This window comes from Aedes aegypti, chromosome 1 (assembly GCF_002204515.2).
Source record: "Aedes aegypti strain LVP_AGWG chromosome 1, AaegL5.0 Primary Assembly, whole genome shotgun sequence".
NCBI lineage: Eukaryota > Metazoa > Arthropoda > Insecta > Diptera > Culicidae > Aedes > Aedes aegypti.
The window spans coordinates 33316619-33339788 of NC_035107.1; the positions used below are offsets into that span (position 1 = coordinate 33316619).

At 40.1% G+C, this 23170-nt stretch overlaps 1 protein-coding gene across 2 annotated transcripts in view; it reads left to right on the top strand.

Annotated features, from left to right (window-relative positions):
- The window catches only part of LOC5563924 (octopamine receptor Oamb), a 725283-nt gene that overhangs the window by 432286 nt on the left and 269827 nt on the right, over positions 1-23170 (top strand). For both annotated transcript variants that reach the window (XM_021839348.1, XM_021839349.1), the window contains exon 3: positions 2773-3123. In XM_021839348.1, the coding sequence (XP_021695040.1) occupies positions 2872-3123 (252 nt within the window). In that variant the 5' untranslated portion in view covers positions 2773-2871. The remainder of the gene's footprint in view (positions 1-2772; positions 3124-23170) is intronic.

The window sequence follows — 23170 nt, forward strand, 5'->3', positions numbered from 1 at the left end:
TTTCGTATTTCTTCAAAAGTGATAAAAATCGAATGAAAATCAATTCATGCACATAACGCAAGTAATGTCACGTGAGCACCATTTAATCTGATTAAACATAAAGCATTGAAAAACGCATCGTTCTACTTTTTCCACTGAAAATGAATATTTAGTGCATAGAAAACTGTGGCCCTTTTTTCATGTTTGTCAGGAAAGATCGAAGGTGCACAACAAAAAGAAACTACCGACTTTCTCGAAGCCTGCCTTGATTGTTGTTGGCAAGCTGGAGTTATCTTGCAGTTTAAAATAACGTTGTCTTATATTTCGTGTGTAGTATCGGTGCCTCCCCCCCAGGTTGAAGCCATCATTTTAGTAGCATATTGGAATCTATGACATTTGGTCGAATGACATTTAGTCGAATGACGTTTGGTCGAAAGTACATTTCGTCGAATGGACATTTGGTCGAAAAGGTTTAATTGCAACAGGAAGTATAGCATATTTCGAGAGTAGAATTTTGTCGCTAATACAAGAGTGATTGAATAATCGATAAAGTATCAGCTATTCTACCAACAATCTCTATGCGATTAGTAACATTTTGTTATTCAATTTGATAAACGCATTACCAACATATTGATCAAGCTCTTGGGTGTTTAATGATTCATGTTGCTTTTTCGTTCAGGCATATTCTGCGATTCGAGATAAGCTGATCCTAAATGGAAGCAAGCCAACTTTTGTCTCCTCGGTCAACTCTTCATCACTTATCCGATACATAGAATTAGCACACATTTTCATTTTTAATAATTCCTAGCATCTAAAGCAAAATCTATTTTTACCCGAGGTCATCAACACTGCCAGTGGAGCCATATATTTGCTTGAAGAACGTTATTAAGCTGGAAGTCACAATAAGCCAATTGGCCATAAGTAGAGTTACCGACAGCTAGCGTTCACTTCGTCATAAATGTTTACCTTAATGCATTTTTTTTTCTGCCGTTTTAATTATGATTTCCGTAATAAAAAATCTTACCTACGCCCGTAAGCTGCAAGACCCGGAATTCAAAGAAGGATCCCGAGCACTCTCTCTGAGTTCTTCCAATAAATGAAGATCAGCAGTTCATTACAAATAATGATGACATTTTAAAAGAATAATAAATAATGAAAACATTATGTTCACATCGTTGAATAATAAAATAAAAGCTTGTTGAGTAGTCGAAGAATGGTGATATTTTGAAAGAACAATAAATTCACTAGAGCTAAATATTTCTGTCAATGTACAAAAACGTACTTTTAAAAAGTTAATTTGAATAATCATCGAAATCCTAGAATTTTAGCAAAAACCTTAAATAACAAATCAAAGAAGTGTAAAATTTAAAAATAAGACTAAATAAAATGTCCCTTTTATTATTCGATTACATTTAATGATTCAGATTTCTCCAAAGAATACGAAAACTTAGAAAAAAATAATCAATTTTACCAAATAATCTCTGAATAAACCATTTGAAAATAAGCTTTCAACCAAATTTCCGTTCAACTAAACGTCATTCGACCAATATAAATGTTCAAAATCAATTCGACCAAATGTCCATTCGACCAAATGTCGTTTCGACCAAATGTACTTTCGACCAAATATCATTCGACCAAATGTCAATCGACCAAATGTCTTTCGACGAAATGTCCTAAAGCCAGAATATTGAACATTTGGTTGACAACAAATCGTACAAAAGTTTCAGTGTCTAATACTTAAAATGTTAACCAGCATGATTACTAAAACCAAAAAACAATGTGAATAACAGTATATGAGTAAGCTTTTATCCAAGCAAAACATATTATGTATTTTTTATGTTGATTTCAAATGTTTCAAATGTTTTTCAAATCAAATCTAAGACATGTAGGCGACTATGGATAAACGAGGGTAAAGTTCAAATCACATTGGATTAAAAAAATCATAATTTAAATTTTCCAAATGTAGTGATCATCATCTGCGACGTTATTGATATCGGAAAAAGTTACTAACCATAACATTTTTAATGATAATCGAAGTATAAATAATAATTTAACAATAATTACCTGAAAGTGGTCACCCTACTAACAGTCCAGAGTTACAAATAAACATACACATTTAATTATTGTTGAATAATGGTGACAGCTGAAAAAATGCCCTACAAACGACTGAGAAGATGTTGTTTAGATCAAAATTTAAGTCAATGTTCAACATTTTTCATCGAAATAAATAATAGTACATTTTCTATCAGAATTATTTTCTGATCAGGAATATATGCCAATTGAAATCATTTGGTAAATATATTAATCAAGAATGTTAAACTACTCTCTTGATGAGGATGTCAAAAATTGCATCATCGCTAGGGATTTTCCATTTTTTCATTTTTTAAATAATAGTTCTCACTTCTTCCAAATCAGTCGAAAGCAACTCATGCTCTTGCTTATGCTCACATTTGGAAAAAAAATGTGACTCTTCTCTTTGTTTGATGTTTGAGATATAGTTCGCGATCTTAGAGGGTTTCCAGAAAAACCTGTCACTCTACATTCTTTGTAATTTGAAAGGAAAGTTTAATTTTCCTAATGGAGTTCAAGATCTCCTGCCTGAATCCCCCAAATTCGCAAATACTGACCACAAATGGCGGCACGATTTGCTTCCTCACTTAAATCGAAGCACCTGGACAAAAGACTGTCTCGATTTGTTGCCCGAAAAAATTGTCCAATTCATCGAACTGATTGCTCATCCTGATCGATTAATAGTGTTGTCTTTTTCTCTCTCTCTCTCTCTTCCTCTTGCAGATGATCACCGGCCACCACTAGGACCGGAAGAGTCGGCAGTGGTTGGTCATCGCTTACCGTTGTGCGCCGGAATCGAACCGCCGCGGAGCAGCGTCCGAGATGAATGCGACCGAGTGCAACAGCCTGATTGCCTCGGTCGAGTGGACCGAGCCGCGCAAGATCCTGCTGCTGGCCATCCTCATCTTCATCGACATTTTGGTCATCGTCGGGAACACGCTCGTGGTGGCCGCCGTCACCAGTTCGCATAAGCTTAGGAGTGTTACCAATTTTTTCATCGTTAGTCTAGCCGTTGCCGATTTGTTAGTTGGATTAGCTGTATTGCCGTTTTCGGCCACCTGGGAGGTGTTTAAGGTGAGTGAAGTTTTGGGGGATTGTGTTGGTTCATGGATTCCATTATGGAAATGAATTGTTTGCGTGATCGATTTATTTCAATGTCCTACTTTTTACATCCAAGACAGCTTTACGTATGAATAAATAGAAACATCTTTTCTTCAAAAGCATCTGGAATGATCTGAATTAGCCATACTTAACGTTACTGTAGCTACTGTAGCTTACAATCTCAAATCCTAATATTTCACGTTAAAGAACTACTCAGTGTATTATGTTCTTTGTTGCATTCGATGCTACTTTTAGCAAACATGAAATAACACACTCGATTCGCGCATTTGTACTTGTAAATATCGCAATCGTCGCTACACATATTTCTGAACTATCCACCAGAGATGTATGTGCTGACACAATTGATGCTTCTCTTGGTAATTAGTATAAAAATGCGTCTATTCAACCGCCCTGTACGTTACCCATCACTTGTTGCTTTATGCGTTGAAGACACCAAGATTATTTGCCGCGCTGTTCTCTTGCTACATTTCTGTTTGTCTTGGTGCTTTTTATTGTCGAAATTCAGCGTATCTGTTAAACCAAAAGTTTTCATGCAGCTTTTAAATATTTTTCAAAAAGTTTGTAGTTGGTCATTAAAATTAAAAGAATCGGTTGACAAACTATGGAGATACGGCAGTTTTTGTGTTTTGCTGGGCAGTGCTGGTGACTAAATTGAATGTGATTGGCAACCCTATCTGATCATTAATAATTGGTGAGTTCGTTTCATGCTTCTATTTCAAATGAGTTAAATGTGTAAATAGAGATCTTTTTGAGACAACGGTTTTAAGAACGCAATAATTAAAAAGCACTGACTGATCACTACAAGTGTCGACATACTCTTATTTATGTTTTGCAGAACAAACTGATTTAAACCTACCTATATTTAATATGATTTCTTTAGATGCTGATTAAGGTATATCTATTAAAATTATATGACGTAACTTGTGAATCATATCTACTAAAAGAAGCCTATTCCTGTAATGACCATGGAGATGCAGAGTCGGAATCAAATAGTAATGGATATCACAAATATTTCTTTTGAGTTATAGTAGATGAACTCGATTGGGATGTTAGAGATTTAAACATTCCTTTCTTTATCTAACGATAGTTATTTAAGAATTCCCGCACTTCTAGCAAAGCTTTTTTTTTGTAGAAACTTCCACCTACTCCTGCTATCTGGGATACTAATGGGGTTTAGGCTCTGTGGTTCTGCAGCAGAAATAATCTAGCCACACACGTTTTACGATTGAAGAAAAATTATAACGTTTTTATTCAAACTGATTTGACATTGGAATGAGAGAAATGTCAAAAGCACAGCATACCTACATAGCGCATTGGTGTCGAATGAAAGTAGGGGCAACAGGCAGCAGGGTTGTACACTCAACACCCTCCTTCAAGCGCAGTTGTCTATCAGACCGATGCCCTCTCGATGTCGTCGAAAAGCTCCAACCGGCGAACTCTTCGTCATGATGTCCTCTGGTTGGTTTTCTGAGCGAAGATATTCGAGTCGAATCCGTCCTTCTCGCACCAAGTCCTTCAAGAAGTGTAACTTTACATCTACATGCTTTAAGCGCCCGAATTCCTTCGAATTTTCCGAAATCCGAATAGTGGACTGGTTGTCCTCATAGAAGACAACTGGCTTAGGTGGTTCGCATCCCATGTCCTTCAACAGTCGTATTATCCACTTCTGGTGAGAAGCCGCACTACAGAGAGCATTAAGGTCCGCTTCTGTAGATGACAGGGAAACGGGTTTCTGCTTTCTGCAGTACATCCCAGTACCTTAAAAACGCATCCACTTGTCGATCGGTGATCAGACGTGTGGTTCGCCCAACCCGCGTCGGAGAACACTTCTAGGGTCGCTGCTCTATCGTTGGCTCGGTACACAAGAGACAAGTCCAGAGTCCCTCTTATGTAGGTACTGTAGAATCCTCTTGAGGTGAATCCAATGGTCGTCAGTAGGGCAGCTTTGATACTGACTGAAGTAGTTCACAGCCGCTGCTACATCAGGTCGTGTCGTCAGCGAAACGTACGTCAGGCAACCCACTAGTTCCCTGTAGGGGTGCTTTGTTCGCTTTTCCTCCGTGCCTCTCTCCATCTTGAATCGCGCCTCAATGGGAGTGGAAACAGGCTTGCATTCATCCATGCTAAACCTGCGGAGCAAATCCTCCAAGAACCGCTTCTGGCTGACCTTCATTACTCGTTTCTCCACGTCACGTTCAACGCACATCACGAGAAAGCACTTCACATCACCTCCGTCGGTCATCTGGAACTCCACTGCCAGGCATCGCTTCACCGTTTTCACAATCTTCAGTGTTGATCCGGCAATGATCACGTCATCCACATACACAACTAAGTACACGCTGCCCTGTCCAACCTTCTTCCAGTAAAAGCATTGGTCATTCACGATACGTGTAAATCCTAGTCGTTGCACGATAAAGCCGTCGAATCAATCATTCCAGGACTTCGCAGCTTGCGTCTCCACGGTCGAGCCCCTCAGGCTGCGCCATGTATATTTCCTCTTCGAGCTTTCCGTTGAGAAACGCTGTTTTTTTTTGTTTTTTACAAGGGGGAAATCTGCAAACTGATCCCCTGAGAAGGTAACTCAGGGAATGCGGGGATGACGCACCAACGACAACCCGCTAAAACCAGCCTATGCACTGTGCTTGAGCAATTCTTTTAGAATTGCTCAAGTAGTGAACAGTGCATCGACATGACCCTTGGAATCAGACCCTGTTACTGCTTGGTTGGGCAACACGTGGGTCACCAGGACAAAGACCCCGGCAAGCTTGGCTAAGCAACGGCCTACCGTGTGAGGCTGGGTTCTTCAACGACCTCTTTTACGGCTAGCTCGACCTGGAGAACTTCTACGGTCTCAAGATCGGCTGGAGTGGACCTACTTGGCTTATCAGACCTCGGATATGGGGGGGGGGGCTGGTGTGTAACTAAATAAACGAATGGATTACAATTTCAACTTTTATTCCTTAAACTTTACAGTTCTGTGTGGGTGAGTGTGGTGTATTATACTTGCACTATTCCTGTATAACGGCCGGTCTCTGCTGGAAAACTTGGAGCATATCGAACAGTTCCGGAGTCGAAAGACAACGTGTTAGCTCTTCGTTGTACTAGGGCACTCTAGGTCGCTGGACCTGTTCTGAGCAGGCCCGGATTTGGGGGGGTGCCGAGGGGGCAAATGCCCCGGGCCCCCCGACCAAGGGGGCCCCCCGAAGAGTGAAAAAAATAAATCCAATTCAATAAATAATTTTTACATTATTGATTTTAAATTTAAATTACAATTCCAATACGATTTCTAACAGAAATATCCTGCCATGAGATTATGTTATTTGATAGTTAGTAGCTAACTCTATATGATTTTTTTCTGAGCTATTGAACTTATGAAATTAGAAAACTTCAAAACTCTTCTCGGGTTAATATACAGCAAATTGACACAGCTTTCTGGAACGATACTCTCAAAATAATTGTGCCATATGTCCTGGAATGATCTTGATAGGATGAAGATACTCGTTAATTCATACATTCTCTTGATTTTACCATCAAGATACTGAAACTATCTATCAAACACGTCTAAAATTATACTAGAATTTCCATATATTTCTGTTCTCTTTTCCATTTGCGACAGATTTTTTTTTTATTTTGTATTACTATTTTCATGGCTTTGTTTGAATATTGAGATTTTTGCTAAGAGCTTCAAATTTACCATAAATTTGACCAAAATCTACAGAACTTAAATAATTACAGAAACTATAGCATCATCTGTAATTTGTCGAAGCGTGCATAGTTCTTCCTAACTTTTGTGAATATCGGGAACATTAGAATTTTAAAGTAAGGGACTAAGACATGAGCCTTGGGGAAAGCTCATATAATCTGGAAGTTGTTAGTTGATCCAGAGAGAAGCCTATGTGCTTTCTGAAAGCATTTGCTCCTTGTCCGCAAATACTAGTTAAATATCTGATTAAAGTTAGACAATCGTGTGTTCCTTTCCTGTTATGAAAATCAAATTGAGTATTTCAAAGCATACTGTTCAATACAGTCGCGGTAGGATAATTTTTTTAACAATAAATGTAGGAAATCAATAAATTTCTACACAATAAAATAAAATAGTTAAACGATTTGCTTATTGCTCCAATAATGGCTGTCGTTGAAGTTCATTTATTGGAAATATCTGCAGTTAAATTGAAAAAAAAATATGAATATAATATTTGGTATTATTATCCAAGTCTCGATTAGTCATATAGTCTTGATTTCATCTGGAACATTTTCAATTTTGGACATGATTGAGAACGATTTAGTCAAAAATCAATCTAATCATGTGCTATCTGCGACTTCAAGTATTTTATACAGATGATTTTCCGGATATTTTATTTTCATAATACAGTCGAATTTCGTTCGCTGCACTATCTTTAGGTGGGCTTCGTTTTAATTGGGCTCCCGTTAGGTGGGCTATAGCCCTCTTAAAACGAAGACAAACGCCACTTTTTGACATGAAGCTCGATTTATCAATGTTGGTAGCCCTGAATTTCTATTGTATTCAAAATTTTGACAGCTAAAAACTCAGCCCGATTAGTGAAAGTCTTTCACTAGGTGGGCTACAGGTTTATTGCAACGAACGAAAGTTGACTGTACTTAACTTTCCTATGCTTAGCGTTTCCCATTCATTTTGTGCCAAGGGCCCCCGTCAAGAGATCTGACCCGGGCCCCCCGAAGTCCAAATCCGGCACTGGTTCTGAGGGAGGATGGGTTGGATCCCAGGCACGTCTGGATCGCTTCCGTGGTTCGTCACTGGCTTCCACGCTGAAAAGGTGTTCGTACGACCGTGAATACGTAACGGAACTCCAGGCTGCACTTCGCGGGTCCTAAACACAGGAAACACTCATCTGTAGACCTAACCTACTATTTGAGGGATCACGGGCTTTGCATACCTGATTCGTATATCTTCCTTTTTTTCAAGAACTTCTCCACTGTCCTTAAGGGACACGGAGACCGTGTTATTTCCCTATCTTTCGTCTCACTCTAACAATAATCATCAAAACTTTGTGGAAGCAAATCTCGAGTTTTAGTGATCCGATGAAGCTGAAAATTTATCGGGTTGTGCACTACATATATAGAATCATAGTGATACATTTTCGCATCGATATATGGAGTGGTTCTTGGGATTTGCTTCTTGAAATGGATAGGGTGATTATGATGACGTCCCGTGCGGCCTTAAACTTTGTTACCGCTGTGATGTGATATTCTCTGTTTGTCATGCACATATATTCATATTTCGTTAATTGTTGTATATAATTTGTTATACTTACCTAAAACAGAAACTAAAATGTAATTAATAAATAGTAATAAGGAAGTATTTATGAATCATGCACGCTCAAGAATTTAAATAATCAAATGTAGTACTAGATTAAGAAACATAAAGAACACAATTTGTTAAAAACGCACTTACACGAATCAATACCCCTCACACGCACTGCTGAACAGCAAATTGAGCTGCCACATGCAAGCAAATGGACCAAATTGAAGATAGAAAGAGGCAGGTCGACCGGGAAAGAGGATAGGGATATTTGAAAAGGGAAGTGAACAAGGGTCTCGGATTACTATGCATCATCTCATTCGCATTTCGTATTCGGACAGAGTAAGAACCCGCATCCTATATCCAAGTTTGGTGGAAATCAAAGTTAAGTGCGAGAAACCCCCCCCCCTATATAGGGGAAGGGGTGGTAAAATGAACACCTTAAGGAAATCATCTTGTTTCTGAAAGAAAAACGAGGAATTTGTATAGTTCTTTCGCACAATATCAAAAATAGGGATGTAATCTATAGCAGCGAAATGGATTCAAACTAAAATAGATAAATTTTCACATATTTTCATCGCTATCAAAAAGCGATGCAAATGTTCATTTTACCTGCACTATGTGGGTAAAATGAACAGCTGTGTGTGGTAAAATGAACACCATGCAAAAAACGTGAGCAAAACAAATATTTCTGAAAATTTTCATTGCCTCACCGAAAATACATCTATTAAAGATGGTAACCCATTCAAAAAGAATTCTAAAGGTATCAGATTTGACATCATATCATAACGATATTCACCTCACTGAAAAACCTCAAGTCTTCCGAGCTAAAAGTGACGTCAGTTCTAATTTTCAAAGATGATTTTCTAAAATCTTAGTTTTCGTTGATATTTTCACTTCAATTGACCTACGTATCAACTCAAGCACTTAGATTTATGCTCTAAATCGTCCGTGTGTGATAAAAAATCATCGAAATTTGTTTTTTCTCGGTAAAAGTCACTGTGTTCATTTTACCACCCCTGTTCATTTTACCACCACTTCCCCTATTGCACGGAGTCGAATCAGGACCCAAAGATTTAACGTCAAGAGGTTAGTCCAGCGTTTCGGGACACACCCCGCGTGCCCCAAATAACCCTACTCGACACCGGAAGGAGAAGTTGTACCTCATCGGAGACACTGACCGTGTCGCGGCGAAGTGGGCCTAAGCTTTCAACAACGGGTAGAACCCTGCCTTGAGGCCCAACCTGAAAGCTCCCTGGTCCAGCCGGATAGACCACAAGAATCCTCGACCTCATCTATCCAACCTCACCCCACGTGGCTGGTCGACACAGACGATCGTCCCCAGCCCAAACAGATCGCAGCTGTGGCCAACACCAGTGTCGCTAGCCTGTCCATGCTAGCTCTCGATCCCCCGACACTCCAGATTAATTCGGGAGCCCAGTATCGGTCTTCAGCTCGGAGTACAGCAGTGCGTAGCCGACCGGCCCAACACTCATCACAATACACAAACACGATCGTAAGTCTGCAAATAAATAATATAAACCTTAGCATACGTTTGTAGCCTGTTTAGTTGAAGGAAGGAACCCTTGAAAGCCCCTAAAGCCGACCCTGAGAGCCCCAGGACTCGTGCTCTAGCTCGCCGGTGTCGGAGGCACAGAGGTGGTCCTCCGGACCGCAAGTAACAACTTATTCATATAGGCTTCACTTAAAACTTTTTTCATTCAATAAACTTTAATCTTGTTTAACGACTGCTTTGGCTGAGGTCCTCTTCAAAAGTCAACCGAGTAATTTCCTTAGCGCCTACAGCTCCCTCTATCGTTCAATATGTCTTACTAACTCTCCTTTTTTCTCTCTCTTCCACTAAACTCTAACTGTCCTATTTCTTCCAGCAGGTTCTCGTGTAGTGTACTGTGGTAATAAAGTGTACTAAATCTAGGGGTATGTGTAAGGCAAGGTTTCTCAACCGGTGGTCCGCGGACCCCTTGGGGCCGTGAAGAGTTTTCAGGGGGTCCGCGAAGCTATTGAGAGCAAGTGTCGTTTCTCCTAATTGTTGAATAAATCTAGCGTAATAATTAAAATGGGCCAATCCTCGTGGATTCAGAGAAAATTCGAGGTGAATATTGTTCACCATATTTTTAATTCCTATTTCTCAGTATACAAATCAATCTATATGATTTCTTGATCGTTGATTGACGATTTACTATTACTACAAGTCAATAATCGATGTTATTCTGAAAGCTGCCAATAATGTAGAAAAATAGGAGTTTTAATGTATATTTTGAGCGTGCCCTGGCCCAAAACTAGGCCATTTTGGTTTTCAACAAATGAGCAAAAGAGAGTACTAGGCCTTTCACGGCCAATAACAGTTTGCGAATTTTTCCAATTGAAAGCCTGAAAATTTGTTTGAATATCAAGTCGGTTTCATAGTGATCGGGAAGCAGATGAAGCGCGTTATTAGGTGGAAGCCGATCAACGAGCGGATCTGCGTATTGAGGATTCGGGGCAAGTTCTTCAACTACAGCCTGATCAACGTACATGCACCGACTAACGACAAACCCGATGACGTGAAGGACGCGTTTTACGAATGTCTCGACAAGACCTATGGAGAATGCCCAAAACACGACGTGAAAATTGTCATCGGCGACGCTAATGCGCAGGTCGGAAAAGTGGACTTCTTCCGCCCTATCATTGGTAAAGAGAGCCTTCACTCTGTTACCAACGACAACGGCCTACGTTTAGTGAACTTTGCTGCCACCAGGGGGATGGCCATCAGTAGCACTTACTTTGCACGCAAGGATATCCGCAAGCACACCTGGCAATACCCAAATGGCGAACTTTGCAACCAAATCGACCATGTTCTGGTAGACGGCCGACATTTCTCCGATGTCGTTGATGTTAGAACTTTCAGGGGTCCTAATATCGACTCAGACCACTATCTCGTTGTATGCAAAATTCGAGCGCGATTGTCAACCGTTTCGAGTTCTAGAAATCGACAATCGTTGCGTTTTAATATCCAACGCCTGTCAGCAGATGGCGTAGCAGCGGACTACCATCAAAAGCTCGGCGAGTGGATTAGCGAAATCGACGAAAGCGTCAACCTCAGCGATCTGTGGGAGTCAGTCCACGGAGCGGTGAGCACAGTAGCGCGAGAAGTGGTAGGTACTGCTCAACGGAGACTAAAGAACGGTTGGTTCGACGAGGAGTGCCAGAGAATGACGAACGAGAAGAACTTGGATAGAAGCCGGATGCTGGTGTCTGGTACCCGTCAGAGCAGCGAGCGGTACAAGGAAGCAAGGGCAGCCAAAAAACGGACCCATCGCAGAAAGAAAAAGGAGCATGAAGAGGCAGTAATTGCTCAGGTGCAAGAAGCTATGGAACAGAACAACATGCGACGGTTCGAGTGCGTAAATGGTGTGCGGAGAATAACAGCGCCGTCTCCCGCCATGTGCAACGACCGCGAAGGAAACTTGCTGACGGATAAAACAATGGTGGCCGCCAGGTGGAAAGAGTACTTCGAGTCATTGTTAAACGGAGATAATGGAAGTTGATCTGGTAGCAGAATTCAAATCGATGACGATGGACAGGCTGTGGAACCTCCAACGCTAGATGAGGTAAAAAAAGCTATCAATGGGCTGAAGAACAACAAGGCTGCTGGGAAGGACGAGCTCTCGGCCGAACTTCTCAAACACGGAAGTGAGCAGCTGCACGAACTCCTCCACCGTATCATATCGAGGATATGGGAGGAAGAACAAATGCCTACTAGTTGGTTGGAAGGTCTCATTTCCCTTCTGTACAAGAAAGGGCATCGACTGGAGTGCGCCAATTACCGAGGGATAACACTCCTTAATTCGGCGTACAAAATCATGTCTGGAATTCTGTTCAACAGATTGAGACCGTATGAGGAGTCCTTCGTCGGCGAATACCAAGCTGGTTTTCGTGAGGGCCGATCAACGACGGATCAAATGTTTACCCTGCGTCAAATCCTAGATAAATTCCGGGAGTACAACTTGCAGACTCATCATCTGTTTGTAGATTTCAAAGCAGCGTACGATTCAGTGAAGAGAAACGAGTTGTGGCAAATTATGTCCGAACATGGCTTTCCGGCGAAGCTGATTAGACTGATTCGTGCTACGCTTGATGGATCGAAATCAAGTGTGCGGGTGGTGGACGAGATTTCGTCATCGTTCGTAACCTTAGATGGATTGAAACAGGGTGACGCTCTTTCTAACTTGCTGTTTAACATAGCGCTCGAAGGTGCTATCAGGAGAGCCGGTGTGCAGAGAAGCGGTACCATTATCACACGTTCTCATATGCTCCTTGGCTTTGCGGACGATATCGACATCATCGGGATTGACCGTCGGGCAGTGGAAGAGGCGTTCGTGCCTTTCAAGAGGGAGACAGCGAGGATCGGGCTCACGATCAATACCACAAAAACGAAGTACATGATAGCTGGTGGTCAACGTGGGTCCTGACGTGTTAGTGGTAGCGAAATGGTGCTAGGTGGTGAAAAGTTTGAAGTGGTGGAAGAATTTGTGTATCTTGGAACACTAGTGACATGCGATAACGATGTTACCCGCGAGGTGAAAAGACGTATTGCAGCTGCGAGTCGGGCTTTCTTCGGGCTTCGTAACCAGCTGAAGTCCCGTAGCCTGCAAACGAAAACAAAACTCGCGTTATATATCCTATATGGCCATGAATCATGGACATTGAAGGAAGTCGACCGGAGAGTTTTCGGGGTGTTTGAACGTAAAGTGCTGCGAAAAATACTCGGCGGTAAACTAGAAAACGGCATCTGGCGGCGTCGCATGAATCACGAGTTGTACCAAGTGTATAAAGAGGTGGATATTGTCAAGCGTATAAAACATGGCAGGCTGCGTTGGGCTGGTCACGTTGCCCGTATGCCGGAAAAACGACAAGCAAAGATAATATTCAACAGAGAACCCGGACGAGGCCGCCGACTTCGTGGCAGGCCACGCACACGATGGCTTTTTGCGGTTGAGGAGGACTTAAGGGCACTTAACGTTCAGGGCGACTGGAAGCGATTGGCCCAGGACCGAGCCCAGTGGAGAAGACTCATCCATTCGGCGCAGATTCATCTTAGCGAATTGTAGCCCATCAAGTATCAAGTAAGTAAGCCCTCAATGTGATTTTTGAAAGTTGAATTCTTATCTAGCATGAGCCCTAGATACTTAACTTCATCTGACCAATTTATTGGAACTCCTCTCATCGTGACAACATGTCTACTTGATGGTTTCAAATAAAGAGCTTTTGCTTTATGCGTGAATATTGTTAGTTGAGTTTTGGAAGCATTAGGAGAAATCTTCCATTTTTGCAAGTATGAAGAAAAAATATCCAAACTTTTTTGCAATCGACTACAGATGACACGCTGGCTTCGTCCTTTGGCGGAGAGGCCTGTGTCATCCGCAACCAAGGATTTTTGACATCCCTGAGGTAACTCAGGTATGTCAGATGTGAAAATATTGCATAATATTGGTCCCAAAATGCTGCCTTGGGGAACACCAGCTCTTACAGGAAGTCCTTCAGATCTGGAGCTCTGATAATTAACCTGAAGTGTACGATTTGACAGATAACTTTGAATTATTCTAACAATGTATGTTGGAAAATTAAAGTTTTTCAATTTTACGATCAAACCTTTACGCCAAACACTGTCGAATGCTTTTTCTATGTCTAGAAGAGCAAGACCAGTAGAATAGCCTTCCGATTTGTTGGAATGGATCAAATTTGTTACAAGTAAAAGTTGATGAGTGATCGAATGTCCATGGCTGAATCCAAACTGTTTATTGGCAAAAACTGAATTTTCGTTGATGTGGGCCATCATTCTGTTCAAAATGACCTATTCAAAAAGTTTACTGATGGAGAAAAGCAAACTGATTGGACGATAGCTAGAAGCTTCTGCAAGATTAAAATTGGAACAACCTTAGCATTTTTCCATTTGTCAGGAAAATATGCTAATTGAAAACATTTGTTAAATATATCAACTAGAAATGATAAGCTACTTTCTGGAAGTTTCTTGATGAGGATGAAGAAAATTCCATCATCGCCAGGAGCTTTCATATTTTTGAATTTTTTAATAATGGTTCTCACTTCTTCCAAATCAGTCTCCCAGGAATTTTCGAAAACGTTCTCTTGATTGAGAATATTTTTGAAGTCCTGAGTAAGTTGAATTTCAATTGGACTAGTAAGTCCTAAATTAAAATTGTGCGCACTTTCAAACTGCATAGCAAGTTTTTGAGCTTTTAGTTAGTAATAATTTCTTTTCCTCTTTCAATGCTGGTATTGGCTCTTGAGATATTTTCAAAATTTTAGATAATTTCCAAAAGGACTTAGAGGGTCCAGGGTCCAATTGAGAAAACTTTATTATCAAAATTTCAGTTTCTTAATTGAGAAAAAAGTTTCTTGATTTCTTTCTGCAAATCCTACCATATAATTTTCATGGCAGGATCGCGAGTGCGTTGAAATTGCCTCCTCCTCCTCACGTTTTTAAGACGGATTAAAAGATTAAGATCATCATCTATAATCACGGATTCAAATTTTACTTCATTTTGGAATTGCAATGCTCCTGGCTTCAACAATGGAATTTGATAAAGTTTCAAGAGCATTGTCAATATCAAGTTTAGTTTCTAAAGAAATGTTTACATCAAGATTAGAGTCAACATACGTTTCATATATATATTCCAGTCGGCTCGTAAATAATTGAAAGTGGAGCTGAGAATCGCTTCATGGGATATTTGAAATGTTACAGGGACATGATCAGAATCAAAATCAGCATGAGTAACTAATTGGCTACAAAGATGACTAGAATCGGTTAAGACCAAGTCAATCGTAGATGGATTTCTAGAAGAGGAAAAACATGTAGGGCTATCAGGGTATTGAATTGAGAAATATCCTCAAGAGCACTCATCAAATAAAACTCTGCCGTCGGAATTACTTTGAGAATTATTCCATGACCGATGTTTGGCATTAAAGTCACCAATGACAAAATTTTTTGACTTATTGCGAGTCAATTTTCACAAGTCAGTTTGGAGCAAATTAACTTGCTGTCCAGAGCATTGAAAAGGCAAATAGACAGCTATGAAAGTATATTCACCAAGATGTGTTTCAACAGAAACACCCACAGTTTCAAAAACGTTGAAATGACGTAAATGTACTTTGGTGCTCTTCTCAATTTTACCGAGGAATCAGTAGCTTTAACAACAACATTTTTTTGGGTGCAGTTGTAGACGTGCTGACGAGCATACAAATTCTTCCCAAACTGATGCATTCTCATGGCCAACTTTGCTGCACGACTCGGAGCGAGCGTGACAAGTTCTTAATTCTTGTCCGTTGTTTTCCGAATTGGAACTGGGAAGCGGAAGAACGAAAAAACGCCGGAATAGTTTTGCACCTCCCCCTCAAACTAGCTCTTTGCATTTCCGTTTCCTCTATTGTAAAGTTTAATCGTGTGTTGCACTGTTGAAGTAGTTTCTTGCTGCAATGTGTTTCGCACTCACTTCGGTCCAAGTTGTGTGCTCCGTATCGCGCGTTGCAACCGCCTCAGGTCAAGGAAACTTGGAAAAACTTTTTTCCGAAGCTCATCGCTTTTTACTGCACCGATTGCGTGGGTAGAATACTTTGAAAGGGGTTTTCGGTTTGGGGGAAAACAAGTTGTTGAACTTTAATGCTATGCTCTCTTTCTCTCTATTTCAAAGTGGCTTGACAGTGTACACTAGGGCGGTTCAAAATTCAGGAAAGTTCGAGAGCCCAACCTCCCTTATCTTCCTTATTAGCCTTCTTATGGAAATAATGTTCTGTGAAGCTGAAAAAGCTTCTTCGGTGGAGATTTTGAGGTGGCCCAACGAGGATGTATGTTTATATGCAACTTACTATGGAGAAATGTACGGTAATATAAGTACAAGCTTATCTTTTCTTAGTAGAAACTCATTCTTCAAACCATTATCAAGAAAGTTGGTTCCAAATATGATTTCTCAAAATATCAAGATAAAATATTGGGTTACTCTTGCTTGTTTCTCATGATTAATAGTACCATCATGTGAAGAAAAATCTGACTTCCATGAAAGTTGCATAAAACCCTTTTTTGACATAGCGTGAACCATTGATAATCGAATGATTGAGTTGTAATTTAACAGACGACCCCAGCAAGGGATATGAATCAAACGGTGCGTTAATCTGTCAAATCAAGTCAAGCGAAAATCAATCATACATAAAACCAAAAAAAAAATCATAAAAGGGTACCTTTACCTGCTTGAATTGATTCGTCAGATTTAAATTGTTCTAAACTGACACGTGGGCACCCATCAACCTGCCGCCACGCTTCAAAGTCCCATCAAACATAATGAGCCTCATTTGACTCGTCCGACCGGCATCATTATCGAAGGGCACGTTTCGTCGATTGATTTGCCGGCGAAACAGAGTGACATCGCCTCTTGCCTCATCGCCTTTCCGTTCTGCCGCCCCAACCAACGAGCGGATGCAAATTTTACTAAGCGGGCGAATCACTTCTCGAACCGTTGTTGTTGCTGTTGGCAGCGGCAATCGCCATTCGCCAGATGACATGTGCGCCCAACAACGAAGCAGGCGGCGAGGCGCGGCGACGGCCGGACGCCGGCAGTGCAGAATCGTGACAACTCTCTCTCTCGCAGTTCTATCATTCACCGACAACCGCGGCGACCACAACGATGCAACCAAATTGTCATCGACTGCTGTGTCGACGATGTCGCCGTCGCCGTCTCAGATGCACATTTGCATCTTTTTAACAGACCACGTGAGAATTTCGAATCGAAGGTGGCGCATGGCCATAGATTGAGAGAATTAGTAAGGAAGCTAGGAGTGAAATGCTCTGGCAGGGTAAATCGTCCCACCGCGATATTTTCCAATTTAAAATTACCTAAAATAATTATTGGGATCGAAGTAATCCATATCTAAGAAGACTAATTGTAGTAAGCCATGAGAATCAGAAGTAAAATAAAATATTCATTCCACTATCGTTACTCAACCTTTCAAGACGTGTTTTAATTCCGATAGGTTATAGACCCAGCGAAACGGGACATAGCTAGAAGATTTTCAAGCAGTTTGTTCTTTAAGCGAAGATGTTCTGAAGAAGTGAAGAAGTAGTTAAACTCTATCCAAGATGATAGTCGAATCCCGGAGGCGCAGAGGCTAGAAGCTGAACAAGATCGGGATCGAGGGAAGCGGCTTTGGACCGAGGGTTGTCTCAAAATCTCAAATAATCGATTAGTTGATAATCGATTACAGTCCAAGAATGCCGATTATCGATAACGATTAATCGACCAGTATTTTTCGATTAATCGAATTAATCGACATTTTTTTGTAAATATGAGTTCTTACTACTATAAGGTACAACGGAGTAAGTTAAAACGGGTATGGCAATATGAAATACTAAGCTTTGAACATGATGACAATAAGTGTTAGCTGGTTTTTGTCCCTTCAAGTTTGTTTCAATTGTTAGCACAATGTTTCTGTAGTATTTTTTTCATTATTGCGAAATTTTGCATTTCACGTTTCAACTTGCCCGAAATTTAATTGAAAACAGTTTTGAGAATCGTTTCCAATAGATAAATCCTTGTAAATACAGATCGACGTGCACGATGAATTTCTCATGAAATTTAACACTTCAGTCGTCACGCTGTTGTATTTTGTACAACACTGGTGAAAAAACCTTGCTTTTCGTTTACAAAAGCAGCGTGGTGGTTCTGACTGTGGCCAACCACGCGACGACTGGAAGGTTAAAAGAATAATCCAATTTTCGAAACATGAAGATGAGGTTTATGGCTTAGTAAATTGTCCCGCGTTGTATAGATGTTCCAGGACACGCTGGAAGCGGCCGAAAACCGAAAACGGAATACCCAGAGTAGGCGCAGAAGATTGGGCAGTACTTTATGCAGCCCACAGACGCTCAGACGGTTCGACCAACATTGGCTCCGCCCCCCACGTTGATGCTCATGTTGGTGCTATGTTTGACCGTGTGTGATGCTGCTTGACGAACCAATTTGACAGTTTGTGAAACCGATTTGACGGTTGACGAATCGGTCGGCCAAAATCAAACTAGTTTGATTTTGCTCAAACCACCGGTGGGCGGAGCCAAATGTTTGACGAACTGATCGTACCGTCTGTAGGGATGTTGCACGAACATCGACGTCATCATGTCAAATTGAAGCTTCGTCGTCCCATGAACTACCGATGCAGATGGGTGGAAAGTCAAAATGCGTGAATTTACGCAGCGTCGGTGCCATAGTGATCTATCAAATGCGCGATCTTGAGTTGTTTCTATATAGATAGTAAAATATCGTTTCCAACTATCTCTAACCGTTTTCTTTAGCAAATTCATCAAGTATTCTTTAATTATTCCTGAACCAATTTCTCCAGAAATATCTTCAGCAAATCCATCAGCAGTTTTACCTGAGATTCAAAAAAATCCATCCATGGATTGTATTTGGATTTGTACTACAGGGATTCCATCGAGAATTTTACCAGGAATTTCTCCAGGTAATTCTCTTGTAATATCTTTAAAAATTCTTCCAAAACTCCTTCATGATTCCACCAGGTGTTCCTCCAGAAATCCAATCAAGATTTTATCTAGTGATTTAACAAGAAATTTTTGTAAGAATTCCTTTATAAATTCCTACCGAAAGTTTAACTGAAATTCCTCATGGGATTCTATCAGGAGTTCCTACAAAGATTCCATCAGTGATTCCTCTGAGAATGATAAGTTCTTCTTCTTCTTGGCGTTACGTCTCCACTGGGACAGAGCCTGCTTCTCAACCGGACCAACCGGAAATTTAACCCAGAAACCTTCAGCATGGTTTTGCTTTGTAGCCGCGGACTCTGACCACACGGCTAAGGAAAGCCTCTAGAATCAGGAGTTATTCTAAGGAATTAAACACAATTTCATCAAGGCATTCCATCAGGAGAACTTCTAAAGGTTCAATCATAAATTTCATGAAGGTTTCATTTAGCAGTTCCTCCAGGGATTCCATCAAGAATTCCTTCTGAGAGTTCACCCGGAATTTTTCAAGAGATTAAATCAAATGTTCCTCGAGGAATTCCATCAATGTTTTTTCAAGAATATCTATAGATAGGAGTTCTTCCAAGGATTCCATCAGGAGTTCCTATAGGGATACTATCAGGAATACCTTTAGGGCTTCCATCAGAGTTCTTCTGGGTATTGCATCAGGAGTTCCTCCAGAGTTCTTTCAGAGATTCCACTTGAATCGCCTCCAAACATTCAATCAGGATTTCCTCCAGAGATTATATCAGGAATTCCTTGTTCCATCAGGACTCCTTTTAGGGATATCATAAAGAATTCTTCTAGATTCTTACAGGAGTTTCATCAGAAATTTCTTCATGGATTCCATCAGGAGTTCCTTCAGCGATTGCAACTGGAACTTCTCCAGGGATTCCATCAGGAATATATCTAGCAATTCCATTAGAAATTTCTCCAGCAGTTCTTTCAGAGATTCCACCAGGAATTCTTCCAGAGATTCTATCAGGAGGTTAATTCAGGAAACTTATCATGAATTCCTCCAGAAATTTCATGTGGAGTTCATCTAGAGATTTCATCGGGACTCCTGATTCTATCAGGAGTTCCTCTTACAATATCTTTATATTCCTCCCTGTAACGATTCCCTAACCTCAAATCTACCTGTCCCACGAATATAAATTCTTGAATTTCAGCAACAAATTTGCATGCAATGAGCAGAGATTTGTTAGAAGGGACGATTTCAATAATTTACGCTTTGATTACTTTTTGATTTATATTCTAAATTTGTCGAAATAGTAATTTTTAGAATCATAGAACAGGTAGAAAATGAGGTTACGATTCGCCATTGATTCCTCCAAGGATTCCATCAAGAGTTCCTCTAGGGATTCTATCAGGAATTCTAATAGGGATTCTGTTAGGAGTACCTTTAGGGCTACCATTAGAGTTCTTCTGAGGATTTCATCACGAGTTCATCCAGGAATTCCATCAAGAGTTCCTTCAGAGATTCCAGCTAGCATTTCTTCCGAGATTCTATTAGGAGTTCCTCCAGAGTTTATATGAGGAGGTCACCTACAACTAACATCAGGATCTTCTAGGGATATCATAAGGAATTTCTCTAGGCATACTATCAGGAGTTCCAGCAGGAATTATATCAGGAATTCCTCCAGGGATTTCATCAGGAGTTCCTATAGTGATTCCATAGGAAATTCTTCAAGGGATTTCATCAGGAGTTCCTCCTATGATTTCATCTGGAGTTCCTGCAAGAATTCTTCTTCTTCTTGGCATTAACGTCCCCACTGGGACAGAGCCGGCTTCTCAGCTTACTGTTCTTATGAGCACTTCCACAGTTATTAACTAAGAGCTTTCTTTGCCAAAGTTGACATTTTCGCATTTGTACATCGTGTGGCAGGTACGATTATACACTATGCCCTGAGAAGTCAAGGAAATTTCCTTTACGAAAAGATCCTGAACCGACCGGGAATCGAACCCAGACACCTTCAGCATGGCGTTGCTTTGTAGCCGCGGACTCTAATCACTCGGATGGGATGCCTCCAAAAATTCTTCAAGGAATAAATATCTCCAAGGATACTCGAAGGTTATCAGGAATTCCTCCTAAGATTTTTCCGGAAATGTCTCAGGATTTCATCACCGGAATAACTACAGATTCCATCGAAAATTGCTCACAAAATATCTTCAGAGATTCTTGGGGGTTTTCAGAAATTAATTCAGCAATTTAACCAAAAATTTCTTATAAAGATTTCACAAGTAATTAGGGAATCCATCAGTATATCCTCAAGTGACTCTGTGAGGAGTTCTTCCTAGGATTCAAAAAAGGAATTCCTTCAGCGATTCCTCTGAGAATTTGTTCATTGAATCCAACAGGAATTGCTTCGAAAATTTCGCTAGGATTTCCTCTAGGCATTCCAACTTAAAACCCTCCAGGAATTTCTCTAAGGATTCCACCAGAGGTTCATCCATGGATTGGATCCGAAATTCGCCCAGATAATTCTCCATGATTTCCATCAGGAAAATCATCAAGGAACGAGCTGAAATTCTCATAGGGGTTCCACTAAAAATTCTTTTAGAAGCTTCACCAATATTTTTCCGTTGATTTCACCGGAAATTCAAGAAAATCTTCTGAAAGTTTTTCCAAAACATTCTGGAAAAAATCCTTCGGTTCCTCCAGAGATTTCACCAGTATTTTGTCTAACTATTTCTTCCGGAATGGTGTTTTTTAAGAAATTTCGCCATGAGTTCTTCCAGGGTTAAGAATGTCAATAGAGTTTCGCTAGAAATTCTTTACCAGAAAAATCTAATACAGCATCGCCAGAAGTTCTACCAGAAAATACTTCAATGATTTGACTAGGATTTTTCTTTTTCGAATTATTCAGGATTATCAGAAATTCCTCCAGGGTATCAATAAAAAAAACACAAGTTCAAATGACTATTTTTTTTTTCTGAAAAACCGAGAGAATCGACCAGCAACTCCACGAAGGGTTGAACTTCAAGTTGAATTCCTTGAAGGATTTTTTGGAAAATTTCTGGAAAAAATCATGGAATTATTTATACTGAAATCATTGGAGGAATCACCAAAGAAAACACTGGAGAAATTCACTGTGGAAATTCCTTTATATATCTTCGTAAGAACTTTTAAAGCAATCCCTGAAGGAGTTTCTACAGGATTCTTTAAGGCAATTCCTGGTGGATTCCTTGGAAAAAATCCTCCAAGATATACTGGAAGGAATTGATGGATAAATTCCTTTAAGAATCCTCGGAGAAATATCCAGTAGATTCTTGAATTAATTCCTTCAAAAATTCGAGGTAGAATACCTCGTAGGTTCCCTTAAGGGATACAAAGAAAATTCTTTTAAGGAAATACTGGAAATTCTTATAAAATAATTTATTGAAGATTCCCTAGAAGAATCCCCTGAAAGTAACCTGGGGGAACCTCTCGAAAAATTGTAAGCGGAATTTCTAAAGGAATTCCTGGTAAAATTCCGTGTGTGAATTTTTTTTTTTGAATTATTTTGCAGTATTTTTTGCTGAATTCCCGAAAGCTTCCTGGTGGAATCTCAAGAGGAATTCCTTAATGAATCCTTGGAGAAATTTTGGGTGGAATCACTGTAAGGGTTCCTGAAGTGAATCTCTACATGTATTTCTGTAGGAGTTTTTAAGAATTTCTAGCGAAAATCGCATAGGAATCTCTGGAAGAATGTTTGGGTTAATCACTGAAGGATTTTTTGGAGGTATTCCTAGGGAAAGGTTTTTGATGCATAGGAGAAATTACTGGTGGAATTATTGATGTAATAATTTCTTGAGCAATCTATATAAAAGAGGAATTCCTAGTAAAAGCGCAGGGAAAAAAATCCTTATATAATCTGTATAGATTTTTTTTTAAGTTTCGATGAAGTAATTCCCAAATACATCTATGGAGGATATTTTGGAGGAATTCTTGAAGCATTGAATGAATAAATCCTCCAGAGAAAATAACAAGAAAGAATCGCTGAAGAAATTCCTTTTGGTTGAATTTAAGGAGGAGTCCTAGGAGAAGCCCTGAAAAAAGTTCTGGTGAAATCCTTATGGGAATTTCTGGTTATAAATTTATTGAGAAGTATCTGAAATAATTCGTTATGTGATTCCTGAATAATGATATAACTTTTAGAGGAAATAGAGGAATCTTTTAAAAATTGTGATAGCAA